At 42.0% G+C, this 16,457-nt stretch overlaps 1 protein-coding gene across 1 annotated transcript; it reads right to left on the reverse strand.

Moving 5' to 3' along the window:
- Positions 1-3,417: 3,417 nt before the first annotated feature.
- Positions 3,418-14,488, reverse strand: LOC308159724 (major facilitator superfamily domain-containing protein 4B-like; the record flags this gene model as incomplete). Its single annotated transcript, XM_080533539.1, has 10 exons — positions 3,418-3,506; positions 3,660-3,780; positions 4,091-4,161; positions 4,933-5,080; positions 6,133-6,306; positions 6,922-7,037; positions 7,313-7,481; positions 12,371-12,616; positions 13,578-13,776; positions 14,259-14,488. 10 exons carry the CDS (start codon positions 14,486-14,488, stop codon positions 3,418-3,420), a joined length of 1,563 nt encoding a protein of 520 aa, XP_080389665.1.
- Positions 14,489-16,457: the final 1,969 nt, after the last annotated feature.

Consider the following 16,457-nt stretch of genomic DNA (forward strand, 5'->3'; position numbering starts at 1 on the left):
CACCGGAACGCACACTAGGTGCAACGTCATAAAGGGACCACGTAATTTGATTGGACAAGAGGCATTCCATGAGTGGTGATCAGATTTCCAGAGCGTATTTACGAACGCAGCCTCGGTTGTCTCCGTTTTGAAATTATCGCTGGTAGCATTGCGCCGCTCTTTTCCCATTGGCATCATAGTGTCAAGTAATGTATAAATAAATGTGCTGAATTGATATGCCCTTTTGTGTTTTCATGTATATATATGCAGGGATGTTCAAAGTATTTTACTTTCAACCAGGTATCTGATTCTGATCACCTGTAGTCACTTACTTAATCATAGGAACTAGTTAACCCAATTCTTGTTGCACTGAAGCAGGTGGTTGATTGACTGTGTCCCCTTGTCTAAATGTAAGAGGTATCCTATGGTTGTCTAGTGGTGATGTTAGGATTGACTGTGTGTACCCTTGTCTAAATGTAAGAGGTATCGTGACTGCTCCTGGTGTTTCTGGACACCTCTCGGAAATGAGAAAGACGTCAAATTCGTCTTTAAAGTTTTTCTTTTCTTTTTTCAAATTTTCGTCTTTTTAGCTAACATTCAACTCGAAGATGTGAAGTACCCACTCGTTATTTTTCCGAACAGTTTTACGTTCATTAAATAAGTGTAATCTATAACACAATGACTTCGTTTCTTGTTGTTTGATGGGGATTCATTATCTTTGATGGGGATTTTCTGTGCTTAGTGATTTCCGGTGTAGCAACTTTCAAATACTCATGTCGTCTTCAATTTGTTTCCGATTTCAATGTATGATGCATCATTTGAAAGCTTACAATCTGTAGTTTAAGCACATGTAAAAAACTGAAAAATGATTTCGCCTACAGGTAGCCCTTTTCATTGGGCTGTGTCACCTATGGTTGTCTAGTGGTAATGTTAGGATTGACTATGTGTACCCTTGTCTAAATGTAAGAGGTATCCTATGGTTGTCTAGTGGTGATGTTAGGATTGACTGTGTGTAGGCCTACAGTCTAAATGTAAGGGGTATGGTTTGTGGACGGTGGGGGTGGGGGGGGCGTGCGGGGGATATCCCTTTTCGGGAAAATATCCCTTATTTTCAAATCCCAATGTTGACAGGTATGGACAGGCTACCAGAGCAAAGGCCCACGTGGCTTCTGGCCCAGCTACGAGCCCCAGCCCCAGTCCCAGCCCGGCGACGAGCCCCAGCCCCAGTCCGGCTACGAGCCCCAGCCCCAGTCCCAGGCCGGCTACGAGCCCCAGCCCGGCTATGGTCCCCAGCCCCAGTTCCAGCCCGGCCACGGGTCCCAGCCCCAGTCCCAGCCCGGCGACGAGCCCGGCCACGGGTCCCAGCCCCAGTCCCATTCCGGCCACGGGTCCCAGCCCCAGTCCCAGTCCGGCTACGAGCCCCAGTCCCGGCCCGGCTACGAGCCCCAGTCCCAGCCCGGCTACGAGCCCCAGTCCCAGTCCGGCTACGAGCCTCAGCCCCAGTCCCAGGCCGGCTACGAGCCCCAGCCCGGCTATGGGCCCCAGCCCCAGTCCCAGCCCGGCGACGAGCCCCAGCCCCAGTCCCAGCCCGGCCACGGGTCCCAGCCCCAGTCCCAGCCCGGCCACGGGTCCCAGTCCCAGCCCGGCCACGGGTCCCAGCCCCAGCCCCAGTCCCAGCCCGGCCACGGGTCCCAGCCCCAGTCCCAGCCCGGCCACGGGTCCCAGTCCCAGCCCGGCTACGAGCCCCAGCCCCAGTCCCAGCCCGGCTATGGCCCCCAGTCCCAGTCCCGGCCCGGCTACGAGCCCCAGTCCCAGGCGGGCTACGAGCCCCAGCCCGGCTATGGGCCCCAGCCCCAGTCCCAGCCCCAGTCCCAGCCCGGCCACGGGTCCCAGCCCCATTCCCAGCCCCAGTCCCAGCCCGGCTACGAGCCCCAGCTCCAGTCCCAGCCCGGCTACGAGCCCCAGTCCCAGCCCCAGCCCCAGCCCGGCTATGGCCCCCAGTCCCAGTCCCGGCCCGGCTACGAACCCCAGTCCCAGCCCGGCTACGGGCCCCACCCCCATTCTGGCTACGGGTCCCAGTCCCAGCCCGGCTACGGGCCCCAGCCCCAGCCCGGCTACAGGCCCCAGCCCCATTCTGGCTACGGGTCCCAGCCCCAGCCCCATTCCGGCTACGGGCCCCAGCCCCAGCCCGGCTACCAGTTCAAGTCTGGCAACCATCCCCTGCCCAGCTACCAGTCCAAGCCCCGCCAACCGGTCCAGCCAGAGCGCTACTGACCAGAGTGGTGGCTCCAACAGCTGGATCTCTTTGGGTGGGTATGAGAATTTGGAAATATCTGAGTTCTATTTATCAAGCCTTGGGTGGCAGTTTAATAACACTGGCTTGCTGTATGTTGGACCGATAACAGCTAATAACAGCATTTATGAACCAGTGCCACTTTTATACTTGTTAAGCTCTGCCACCTCAACTGTAAAATGTGACAAAAAGGTATCAACTCCTATTAAAGCTTTCTGATTTTTTTCCCCACACACACCTAGCCTTGGTGACCAGGGAACAGGATGGCCTTGCCTGCTGAGAACCAAGTACAATAAATGGCACAATAAACTTATTTTCATGTTCAATCAGAGCGAGTGGTAGAGATTTAGAAAAGATATAATTAAAGACATTATGTAAGCAATACTTTATAGTAGCAATCAAGTTCTATCTTCCCATTTCAAAGCTTTTTTTTTTCTCTTTGTTTTTCTTTTGTGTAAATCCCCGGCCTGGCTGCACCAACCATGCCGCAGGCTGTATATCTGACACCCCTGCGGTACACGGACATTACTGTGGGGCAAGAAGCCTGCTTTTAGGATATTTGACATTTTGTCTGCACAAAAGAAGTGTCAGTAAGATACTTTGGGAGGCATTACACAGCTGGACGCTGTAATAGAGCTGCATATGAGATGGCTAGAAGGCAAATGCGCATACCCATAGTTGAAAACAAAGTCTTTATAACACTGGGTCAAAACAACATTGTATCCCACAACCATTTGACACAAAACAACAATATTCTTATAGAAACTGCATGGTATGAAATAACATTTTACATTGTGAAACTAGTTATTTATCATTCATTTTATCAACATGAACACAGACAAAAAGAAAAATCTAATCTTGGAGAGAAAAAAATGCACGTCGAATATCGGAAGTGAATTAAATCTGAATGTTTCTGATGTATTGCCTCTGAATGTAGAAAAACGTTCAAACATTGACGATTTGGATGAGGAGGGACAAAATAAGGTGACATGATTTAATAACTTTGTAAGTGTCATTCCCTCTTCTGCTTATTGTGAACCTCAGGATAAATTTATTTTCTTGCTTTTATCAACACTTTTTCTCCCGTCCTCTCCAGTTCTTGGGAGAGATTAGTAGGCAGTGAATCTCTCCGGCTGCAGACCCTCTCAGCTGCTCTCCTGGTTCTCCTTCGGCTCTGTTTTACTGGTTGCTGCTGGTTCTGGTTCTTCCACCATGGCTGACTTTTTAGAGGTTCCTGTATGTAGGGAGATTACTATGTAAGTGTTATTTACATACAGTATGAACAGATGAAGGTTGGCTATCGGACCAGTTATGTTTTATTATATATATTTTTAAAAAGGATATGTCATGTCTGTTAGCAACTCTGTTAGCAACTCTGTTAGCATACCAGTAAGGTAGTTCCTGTGCATGCGATGGAAGAACAGCAGTCCGAAGAAGAGGATGAACCCGATGCAGCCGATGATCATACCACACAACAGGAAGCTGTAGCTCCCTTCACTCTGGATAATCTGGGGATCGGAGGGCCGTTTTAGACCGCAGGCTGTGTAATATCTCTGGATGTACATTTCTTTATCTATCTGTTGCTCTGTCTTTCTCCCTATCATGTCTGACGTTATATAGCACTGTAACTCTGAGTAATAATAATAATAATAATAGATTTTATTTGAAAGCGCCTTTTTCAAACCCAAGGACACTGTTCAGAAAAAAGGAAAAAAAGAGAAGCAGGACAACAAACAACAAAAAGAAACACGACAAACAAAAAGGCAGCCATGGGGGGGGGGCAATATCAGTCAGGCGTAGGGTAGAGTACAGTCTTACCTGCCCAACTAGGACTTGCATGACCATTTCACCCATCCCAGCACTTGTTACCAGGACTGAGGTTGCACATCCTAGAGAGAGAGAGAGATACCATACCATACCATACCAGAATCAGATTTATTGCCAAGTAAGTTTTCACTTACAAGGCATTTGCTTTGGTCTGGTCGTGCATAACAATAAACAAAGTGCGATGGGACACAACAGACAAAAATATAAGTGAAAAATAATAATAATCGAAATTTACAAGAAACAGTGCAATGTGACTGTTTGGTGTCAATGAGGGGGGGGGGTCAAGATAACAGTCAGTGTCAGTGGGGGGTCCAGGGCCTCTTTTTTTTTATTTTTTATAAATTTGTTTTTCAGATTTTATCCCTTTTTTCACCCAATTTGGTAGCCAATTGAACCCAACCTAGCATCCAATTATCCCCTGCCTATTGCGAGGGATCCGCCGCACGACCCCGCGGCCGGCAGTCCCAGAGGAGGCCGCCAGGCAGACTAGCTGACTGGCTCCTCGAGCCCAGCACCGTTATTCCAGCACCAGACGGGGGCGCTGTTGCGCGACGGATCCTTGTCCGGAACTACTCCTATACCCCCCTCGGGAGCGGCCGCCCAATATGCCGTTCCCCGTGTGTGCCCTGGCCATATCCGGGTCTGGCGAGCCGGGATACGAACCCCGGCCCCGGTGGGCAGCATGCACTAGTGGCCAGTGCTTAGACCGCTACACCACCGCGGGGCCGGTCCAGGGCCTCTTTAATGAGGCGAACTGCAGTCGGGAAGAATATTCATACCATATTTCTGTTATTACTATGTTATTGCTATTGTGCTTCTGATTGTCATCCTACCTTGGTAGTCCAGGATGTCCTCAGTGTAGGCCAGCAAAGAGGGGAAGATGCTGCTGAGGAACAGGCCACACAAACATGTCCCCACGAAGAGAAACACACTGCTGGTGTACAAGATGAGCAGCAGCAACACTGTCACGATGACGCCAGCCTGCAGGGAGGAGGGCAAGAGAATCACAGTTCATGACGTTAGAATTATAAGGTTCTATCTCCATTTTTGTCAAAATTGAGTTTTTTTTTTACATAATCTGATCCATTAGGTGTTTATTAATGCCTATGTGGTGTTATTTTTAAAATGTTGACATTTTTTTGTTAGTAATTAATAAAATAGAAAGGTTCCATCTCACAAAACATAATGGAATGTAAAAACTTCGACGCTCAATATCTCTGAACTGCCCTAAACGGAGATAGAACCGTATAATTCTAAGCTCACGAGTTAGGCTTACAAGATGGAAGACTTATATACAAAATATATATATATCAGTATATATATATATATATATATATATATATATGCCATGTAGCTGAAGCTTTCATCTAATGCGACTTACATTGCAGTGAATACATACAGTACATTTTTCAGTATACAGTAAATGGTCCAAGTGTATATGGTCCCAGCAGGAATCGAACTCACAACCTAAGCGTTGTTCGCATATCAGTAAGGTAGTTACTACCAACTGAGCCACAGAGAACTATTCAGACTCAGGTCAATACTAGCCTTTATCATTATAATTATTAATTGATAGGACATTGATAGGACTATATAGTATATCTCAAAGTGATCATAATTTGCATTTACATTTTGGGCATTTAGCAGACACCTTTATCCAAAGCGACTTTCAACAAATACATTTGATTACATTTGACACATACACTTGACATACAAGTGAATCATCTATCCACCAGTCATAGCAGGACAAAATCTATGCTCAGGCCTGGAGCCATTGGCAGCCATCATGCTAGAAGAAGGAAGAATTGTTTGGGGGAAACAATACAGGGGGGGGGGGTAGTAGATGTCTCAGGAGTGACAGTTCAGATGTAGCCTGAAGAGATGGAGGTCTTCAGTCTACGACGGAAGATAAGGAGTGACTCTGCAGTCCTGACAGCAGTGGGAAGCTCGTTCCACCAGCGGGGAGCCAATATAGTGAAGAGATGATCACATCACAACACAAACATGTCATTCATTTTCTACCAGGGCCTTACCAGGTTGACCATAAGCAGATGGACAGGCTTGAAGCGGACGGAGAGAGGGATAGACATCAGACGTCCTGCGGTGATGGCAGCCCAGAAGATACTGGCCAAGTATCCCGCTGTCTTGTTAGGCAGTGACATGGGCGGAGACACGGCGTACGTGTACACAAAGCCAGCATACGCACCCTGGAGATAGACACATAGTAGGGTCAGAGGTAATCAGACAATCAGAGGTCACCAGGTCATCAGAGGTCGACTGTTTTTAAAAAAAATATTTTTTTCTGAGTGGGTCAGTCCCACTCATATTTTTCATTTTATTGGACAGATGAAGACAGAGGAAGACAGAAAAGTAAGGACAAGAAGGGAGAGAGGGCATGTCAGCATGGGCCGGATTCAAACCCATGCCGACATGGGCATTATGTGTGCACCGCGGTGCTAGACCACTGGACCACCCCAGGCCACAGAGGTCAACTATTATATTCACTGTATAACACATCAGTACTTTTTCGATCCCAGAGGGGAAATTCAGGTGTTACAGCAGCTCAGACCACAAAACAACAACAACAACAACAACAAAACACAGTGACAATTGAATAATAGGCTAAAATAGATAAATAAAATATAAAAAAAGATAGATCAATGGACATTAGGGACCTTGTATACAGCAGGTGAGATTTAACATCCTCCAGCCTGACTCTGATCACCCAGATCGAGCCAGTCGGATTGTGAAATAGACTGCATCATAATTATATGAAAATGTGGTATTTAAAAAAATATAAGAAGTATGTGGCTATCACTCACCACAATACCATCGGTCATGAAGAGGACCAATCCACCCAGGATATGAACTCCAAAAAAGGACACAGGCAACCCACTCAGGTTTCCGTTCCGACAGCAGCTGAAGATATCCCCATGTCCTGTAAAACCCAGAGAGAAATATTCTCTCTGAGAGATCTGCTTACCTCAATAAGAATAAGACTGCACTGTACTCTTGTCACTGTACCCATGGTGACAAATACTAACTTTGTCATACAGTGTATTACATATTGATAAATATGGGACATTTTTTGTGAAAATTAGATTTCACACAGATGAATCTCAGGGTTAGTTTCGTTCAGCCCTTGAAGAGGGAGTACAGGGCCCTGGTCAGATCTGAGGTCGAAGGTCGAAGGTGGTTGTGGTTGTTCCTTACCTCCCGCCGCCTCGTGGTCTTTGGGTTCCGTCTCAGGCCCCTCAGCGCCCCCCTGCTGGCTCTCCATGGCCAGCTCGTCTTTGTCCAGCAGACGGGGGGTGTCGCTGGGGAAGCAGGGGACCAGACCCTCCCGGTACATCAGGAACAGGACGGCGATGGGCACGGGCAGCTGGGACAGAGGACCACCACAACAACAACATCATCATCATCATCATCCGTTTTTCATCAAAGCAATATCAGACTGTCAACTTTCCGATGAAAACAGTGTTTATTAGGAATATTATTAGGAAAGACTAGTGTGTACTATGTAGACTAGTGTGTACTATGTAGACTAGTGTGTACTATGTAAACTAGTGTGTACTATGTAGACTAGTGTGTATTATGTGTACTATGTAGACTAGTGTGTATTATGTAGACTAGTGTGTACTATGTAGACTAGTGTGTACTATGTAGACTAGTGTGTACTATGTAGACTAGTGTGTATTATGTAGACTAGTGTGTATTATGTAGACTAGTGTGTACTATGTAGACTAGTGTGTACTATGTAGACTAGTGTGTACTATGTAGACTAGTGTGTATTATGTAGACTAGTGTGTACTATGTAGACTAGTGTGTATTATGTAGACTAGTGTGTATTATGTAGACTAGTGTGTATTATAAGGTACATAAGGGTACATAAGGTTCAGAGAATAGGAAATGTTAGAATAGGTATAGCATAGCATAGAGTACAGCACAGTGTTTTATTTGTATAGTATAGTATAGTGGATAGTGTACATAGCCTTTATTTATGTAAACCAGCTCTTTTCCCTTCTTTTTTTCTCCCTAGCACCAGGGGAGCCCCCCCTCCTAAATTTCGTTGTTTGGTACCTGTACTATATCAATGACAATAAAGACCATTCATTCATTCATTCATTCTGTAGACTAGTGTGTACTATGTAGACTAGTGTGTACTATGTAGACTAGTGTGTATTATGTAGACTAGTGTGTACTATGTAGACTAGTGTGTACTATGTGTACTATGTAGACTAGTGTGTACTATGTAGACTAGTGTGTATTATGTAGACTAGTGTGTACTATGTAGACTAGTGTGTACTATGTGTACTATGTAGACTAGTGTGTACTATGTAGACTAGTGTGTACTATGTAGACTAGTGTGTACTATGTAGACTAGTGTGTATTATGTAGACTAGTGTGTACTATGTAGACTAGTGTGTACTATGTAGACTAGTGTGTACTATGTAGACTAGTGTGTATTATGTAGACTAGTGTGTACTATGTGTACTATGTAGACTAGTGTGTACTATGTAGACTAGTGTGTACTATGTAGACTAGTGTGTACTATGTAGACTAGTGTGTACTATGTAGACTAGTGTGTACTATGTAGACTAGTGTGTACTATGTAGACTAGTGTGTACTATGTAGACTAGTGTGTACTATAGACTAGTGTGTACTATGTAGACTAGTGTGTACTATGTAGACTAGTGTGTATTATGTAGACTAGTGTGTACTATGTAGACTAGTGTGTACTATAGACTAGTGTGTATTATGTAGACTAGTGTGTACTATGTAGACTAGTGTGTATTATGTAGACTAGTGTGTACTATGTAGACTAGTGTGTACTATGTAGACTAGTGTGTACTATGTAGACTAGTGTGTACTATAGACTAGTGTGTACTATGTAGACTAGTGTGTACTATGTAGACTAGTGTGTACTATGTAGACTAGTGTGTATTATGTAGACTAGTGTGTACTATGTAGACTAGTGTGTACTATGTAGACTAGTGTGTATTATGTAGACTAGTGTGTACTATGTGTACTATGTAGACTAGTGTGTACTATGTAGACTAGTGTGTACTATGTAGACTAGTGTGTATTATGTAGACTAGTGGGTACTATGTGTACTATGTAGACTAGTGTGTACTATGTAGACTAGTGTGTACTATGTAGACTAGTGTGTATTATGTAGACTAGTGTGTACTATGTAGACTAGTGTGTACTATGTAGACTAGTGTGTATTATGTAGACTAGTGTGTACTATGTGTACTATGTAGACTAGTGTGTACTATGTAGACTAGTGATGTACTATGTAGACTAGTGTGTATTATGTAGACTAGTGTGTACTATGTAGACTAGTGTGTACTATAGACTAGTGTGTACTATGTATACTAGTGTGTACTATGTAGACTAGTGTGTACTATGTAGACTAGTGTGTACTTTGTAGACTAGTGTGTACTATGTAGACTAGTGTGTACTATGTAGACTAGTGTGTACTATGTAGACTAGTGTGTATTATGTAGACTAGTGTGTACTATGTAGACTAGTGTGTACTATGTGTACTATGTAGACTAGTGTGTACTATGTAGACTAGTGTGTATTATGTAGACTAGTGTGTACTATGTGTACTATGTAGACTAGTGTGTACTATGTAGACTAGTGTGTACTATGTAGACTAGTGTGTATTATGTAGACTAGTGTGTATTATGTAGACTAGTGTGTACTATGTAGACTAGTGTGTACTATGTAGACTAGTGTGTATTATGTAGACTAGTGTGTACTATGTAGACTAGTGTGTATTATGTAGACTAGTGTGTACTATGTAGACTAGTGTGTATTATGTAGACTAGTGTGTACTATGTATACTAGTGTGTACTATGTATACTAGTGTGTTCAAGGACCCCAATTGAAATAAGCCAGTGGCTTTCTTGGGTTTTTATCCTTTTAGATTGACCTTGTATGTAATATGTACTTTCATGTACCTACTTCTGCAAACCTTCTAATAAAGTTTTCAATCAATCAATCAATCAAGTGTGTACTATGTAGACTAGTGTGTACTATGTAGACTAGTGTGTACTATGTAGACTAGTGTGTATTATGTAGACTAGTGTGTACTATGTAGACTAGTGTGTATTATGTAGACTAGTGTGTACTATGTAGACTAGTGTGTATTGTGTAGACTAGTGTGTACTATGTAGACTAGTGTGTACTATGTAGACTAGTGTGTATTATGTAGACTAGTGTGTACTATGTAGACTAGTGTGTATTATGTAGACTAGTGTGTACTATGTAGACTAGTGTGTACTATGTAGACTAGTGTGTATTATGTCGACTAGTGTGTATTATGTAGACTAGTGTGTACTATGTAGACTAGTGTGTACTATGTAGACTAGTGTGTATTATGTAGACTAGTGTGTACTATGTAGACTAGTGTGTACTATGTAGACTAGTGTGTATTATGTAGACTAGTGTGTACTATGTAAACTAGTGTGTACTATGTAGACTAGTGTGTACTATGTAGACTAGTGTGTACTATGTAGACTAGTGTGTATTATGTAGACTAGTCTGTACTATGTAGACTAGTGTGTACTATGTAGACTAGTGTGTATTATGTAGACTAGTGTGTATTATGTAGACTAGTGTGTATTATGTAGACTAGTGTGTACTATGTAGACTAGTGTGTACTATGTAGACTAGTGTGTATTATGTAGACTAGTGTGTACTATGTAGACTAGTGTGTATTATGTAGACTAGTGTGTATTATGTAGACTAGTGTGTACTATGTAGACTAGTGTGTACTATGTGTACTATGTAGACTAGTGTGTACTATGTAGACTAGTGTGTATTATGTAGACTAGTGTGTACTATGTGTACTATGTAGACTAGTGTGTACTATGTAGACTAGTGTGTACTATGTAGACTAGTGTGTATTATGTAGACTAGTGTGTACTATGTAGACTAGTGTGTACTATGTAGACTAGTGTGTACTATGTAGACTAGTGTGTATTATGTAGACTAGTGTGTACTATGTAGACTAGTGTGTATTATGTAGACTAGTGTGTACTATGTAGACTAGTGTGTATTATGTAGACTAGTGTGTACTATGTATACTAGTGTGTACTATGTATACTAGTGTGTTCAAGGACCCCAATTGAAATAAGCCAGTGGCTTTCTTGGGTTTTTATCCTTTTAGATTGACCTTGTATGTAATATGTACTTTCATGTACCTACTTCTGCAAACCTTCTAATAAAGTTTTCAATCAATCAATCAATCAAGTGTGTACTATGTAGACTAGTGTGTACTATGTAGACTAGTGTGTATTATGTAGACTAGTGTGTACTATGTAGACTAGTGTGTATTATGTAGACTAGTGTGTACTATGTAGACTAGTGTGTATTGTGTAGACTAGTGTGTACTATGTAGACTAGTGTGTATTATGTAGACTAGTGTGTACTATGTAGACTAGTGTGTACGATGTAGACTAGTGTGTATTATGTAGACTAGTGTGTATTATGTAGACTAGTGTGTACTATGTAGACTAGTGTGTACTATGTAGACTAGTGTGTACTATGTAGACTAGTGTGTATTATGTAGACTAGTGTGTACTATGTAGACTAGTGTGTACTATGTAGACTAGTGTGTACTATGTAGACTAGTGTGTACTATGTAGACTAGTGTGTACTATGTAGACTAGTGTGTATTATGTAGACTAGTGTGTACTATGTAGACTAGTGTGTACTATGTAAACTAGTGTGTACTATGTAGACTAGTGTGTATTATGTAGACTAGTGTGTACTATGTAAACTAGTGTGTACTATGTAGACTAGTGTGTACTATGTAGACTAGTGTGTACTATGTAGACTAGTGTGTATTATGTAGACTAGTGTGTATTATGTAGACTAGTGTGTACTATGTAGACTAGTGTGTATTATGTAGACTAGTGTGTATTATGTAGACTAGTGTGTACTATGTAGACTAGTGTGTACTATGTAGACTAGTGTGTATTATGTAGACTAGTGTGTATTAAGTAGACTAGTGTGTATTATGTAGACCAGTGTGTACTATGTAGACTAGTGTGTACTATGTAGACTAGTGTGTATTATGTAGACTAGTGTGTATTATGTAGACTAGTGTGTACTATGTAGACTAGTGTGTACTATGTAGACTAGTGTGTATTATGTAGACTAGTGTGTACTATGTAGACTAGTGTGTATTATGTAGACTAGTGTGTACTATGTAGACTAGTGTGTACTTTGTAGACAGTGTGAGACAGTCGGTCTTACGTTGATGAACGCCATGATCCAGAAGGCGTAGGAGACGCTAGACTCCGCCTCCTCCTCCATGGGCAGGTGGTACTGCGACAGGTTGTGCTGCAGGATGGGGCTGTTCCGCAGGGTGTTCCTCAGGTGGTGCATGATCTCCGTCACGTTCTCCGTCACGTTTCCCACAGTGCACCCTGTCTCCGACAGGAAGGGGTCCGCGATCAGAGGGCTCACCAGCGCTCCGAACCCGATGAAGAAGTGTAGCGCCTGCCACGGTAGAAAGTAACAATTCGTGAGGTTAGAATTATAAGGTTCTATCTAAATTTTTGGTCAAAATTTAGTTTTTACATAATCTGATCCATTAGGTGTTTATTAATGCCTGTGTATTGTTATTTTTAAAATGTTGACATTTTTTAGTTAGTAATTAATAAAATACAAAGGTTCCATCTCACAAAACATAATGGAATGTAAAAACTTTGACGCACAATATCTCTGAACTACCCTAAACGGAGATAGAACCTTATAATTCTAAGCTCACGAATTGTGAAGCTGGTATTTACTATACTATTTACAGTACACACAGTGGGGTGGTTAATAAGTATTCAACACATCAACAATGTTTTAATCCAACATATTTCCATTGTAGCTATTCACGTGGAATTCAGACTGGATCATTGGTATTAACTCAATAAAAGTACACAGCTAAAGAAATTGTAACGTTCCAATCCATAACAAAAAAGCTACTACATGTGGTAACAATGGGTTATGTTTTAGAACATACTACCAAGAAATGAAACATTTATAATATCACGCATTCATTCACATAGAGTTGTGTTCTCAGAATGCTGAACTGAACTGGGTGTACTGTGGGCTTGGCTGGATGTATCGTAGGCTAGGTTAACACTAGAACAGCCGTGCCTTTTTGACCTACTAAAAGAGTTCGGGGCCTCGGGGGTCAAATCTTTTCAATGCTCAAGACATTAGTTGGCCGCCTTGTAAATTAGAAAAAACATTTTATATTAGCTTATCCTGATGGGATTTTGAAAATGTAAGGATACTGGGTGGTGATACGCACATATCTAGGAAAAGTAATGAAAGGAGGGTCCTGAAATTTGATGGAGTGCAAAGATAGAACATGTTTCTTTACTCACAGGGGTCAAATGGCTGTTCTAGTGTTAAAGGGGCCAGGGGGGGGGACAGTGACCAGTGATGTCCCCAGCTCTCTCACCTGGAGGAAGACAGCCGAGTCCTTCTGATAGATGGTCACCAGCTGGATGTTGGCGATGGTGTCGATGATGCCCATGGCCATACCGGACACAGCCATGGCGATGGCCAGCATTAACACATTATAGCAAAAGGGGATGATGGCGAAAATTATAGAGATGATTAGCGCAGAAACGAACAGCGCAGACAGAGCAGAGAACAGCCTTTGGAAGAGAGAAAGAAGACAGGAAGTTATTCTGGTCCCAAAGGCTCAAACAATAGCAAGATTGTTAGCTAACACTTTAGTCGGAGCCTCAGTACCAGGTCAACACACGTGTGCCAAACCGTAGGCCTGGACGACCTCTCTTTGAACAGAGATGTTGGATGTGAATATTATAATAATAATAATAATAATAATAATAATAATAATAATAAATTAGACTTATATAGCACTTTTCTAGTCACTCAAAGACACTTTACAAACTGAAAAGATTGAGTAGTAATAATAAAAAGAAACAAAGAATAAATAAAAGAAAGTATATGGGGCCTAATTAAGGGGGGGGGGGGGGTATATGCAAGACTTAACACTGACACTGGACTTCTATGTATAAATGCCTCCTACTTGAATTAAAGGTACATGAAGCCGCTTTTATAGACGGTAGTAACACTGCGGTTACTCCAGTAGACTGTGTGGAACGCTACTCACGTTTTCTTGAAGATACCGGCGATAGAGCTGCCAATGAGCAAGCAGAACTGCTGGGCGAAGAACACCCAGGTGATCTGACTTAGAGTCGACTGGGTTTGACATCGCAAGTCCAATATTGTAGGTCCTAGGAACGCAATGCAGAGTCCGAAACTGAAGAAAACACTCCAGTAAGTCAAGGTGTGATGACAGTTCCTTTTAAAAAGTGTTACAATCCGTTCTTCCACAAACATGGTCTTGGCAAAAAAGCTTCAGAGATTCAGTAGAATTATGTGCAAAAATCCCGTGGGCAGGTTACCAAGGGGACAGGGATTGATGGCAGACGTGCCAAGGAATAGATCTACCCTAAATGTATGCTGTCCAATCTATGATAACTGGTTGCCAAACCTTTACCTCTAGCTGCTGTTTAAAGTATCACTTCTAGTACGATATTGATGTTTTTTCACACTCTCTTTTAAAGGCTCCCAAGACAGAGTTCCCTCCTCTTTGAATGACTTAACTGAAAAGGAAGTCCTCTGTAGTTAATGGGTGAAGAGGAGATTCTTTGAACATTGGGCCAATTTCAAGTGTGTCAATGATTATTGGCATTGAAAAAAACGGTGTCGAAATGATATTTGAAAGGTAACTATTGCTTTATGTGTCATAGTAGTCAGATCCTTCCAATAGCAATCCATTCAGAGTTTAGTACAGGAAGTAACCAGTGACAAGGTGTTTCCCTTGATGCCAAGCAGTTTCAATACAATACACACTGCAGGACTACAGTAATAATAATAATAATAATAATAACTTACATTTATATAGCGCCTTTCACAAACCCAAGATCGCTTTACAAGGGACAAACAGAACAGAGCTACAACACACAAAGCAAGAAACAAAGAAACAGCTACTACAGGTTGAATGCAATGGTGAATAGGTGGGTTTTAAGGGCAGCTTTGAATATGTCCAGGGTAGAGAGTTCAAGAGGTGGGGGCTGCCACACTGAAGGCTCTGTACCCAGTATAATCAAATCGGATGATAATCTTTTTACCCTGGTATTCAATAGATCAATAATGCCATTGATTGGCATGATTGATTGGCCAGATTGGCTTGATTGATTGGCCAGTGAGCTCATTCACTCACCTGCCTACTCATGTTTGAAAAGGATCAGGTAGAGAAAATATGAAAATGAATAGTGTTCTGTCAGAGGAGGGAACTCTGTCTATGATTAAACACTATACTACTAACACTTCCATCCACGTCTTTTTATTATTTTATTTTTTAATCTGTTTACTATTCTCCTCTTGATGTATTTTTGTATGAAATGTGCTACACAAATAAACTTGCCTTGCCATTTACATTATTGTTACGGTAGTAAAAATAGCTACCCCAATGGGTTAAAAATGTGATTACTCCCAAATGTAAAACTCCCATTCTGTTTCATCTAGGTTACGTACTCAATGATCATCAAACCCCAAGACCCTTGTATTCTAATCTGCCTGAAACTAGTAACTCAACTTCACCATGGTGGTGTTCTCAGACCTTCCTGAGGTTTTCACTGTGTGGGGGCAGTCAGGGATGAGACTTCTGGAAAATTATTACCTGGAGTCATTGACAAAGTGTCACTCATGCCCTCAGTAATATATGCCAACATGTAGGTATAGGTCCAAAGTTCAGGTCAGGACGTTGACTGGGGATGCAGGACAGGTTGACCACAGCCAAGTTTCATATTGTGTTACGTTTGCTGTAAAACTTCAACCATGAGAGGGAGAGACAACTGTTTCAAAGAGAGGGATCTCCCGAGGCCTGTCCTAGACAGTCATTTGGTTTACTGCTAGGAAGTTCAACACTAAATTGAGTTACTTGTGAAACTGATCAGAAAAAAAATCACTTCAAGGGAGATTGAACACGAACATGTAATATAGATTGAATTAAGATTCTGTAGGGCTGTACAGATTAATTGATTAATTGAACAGTTTAATAAATGAATGCTTTATATCGTGACCTTCTTATTATATGTCATATTATATGTCATATTATATGTCATATTTTCATGTTTTGAGGAAAAACTGAATAAACTGAACCAAATATAGAATATATGATATTTAGGCAAAAACATAGTTTTCCTCAAAAGTGACATAAGCCATTACTGAATGTGACAATATACTACATATATAAAATGTGTAACAAAGGGCACGAGGTGTAAGCTGGAGTGAGTGATAAGCA

The sequence above is a fragment of the Nansenia antarctica genome (genome assembly GCF_963989245.1).
Source record: "Nansenia antarctica genome assembly, chromosome: 6".
Taxonomy (NCBI): domain Eukaryota; kingdom Metazoa; phylum Chordata; class Actinopteri; order Argentiniformes; family Microstomatidae; genus Nansenia; species Nansenia antarctica.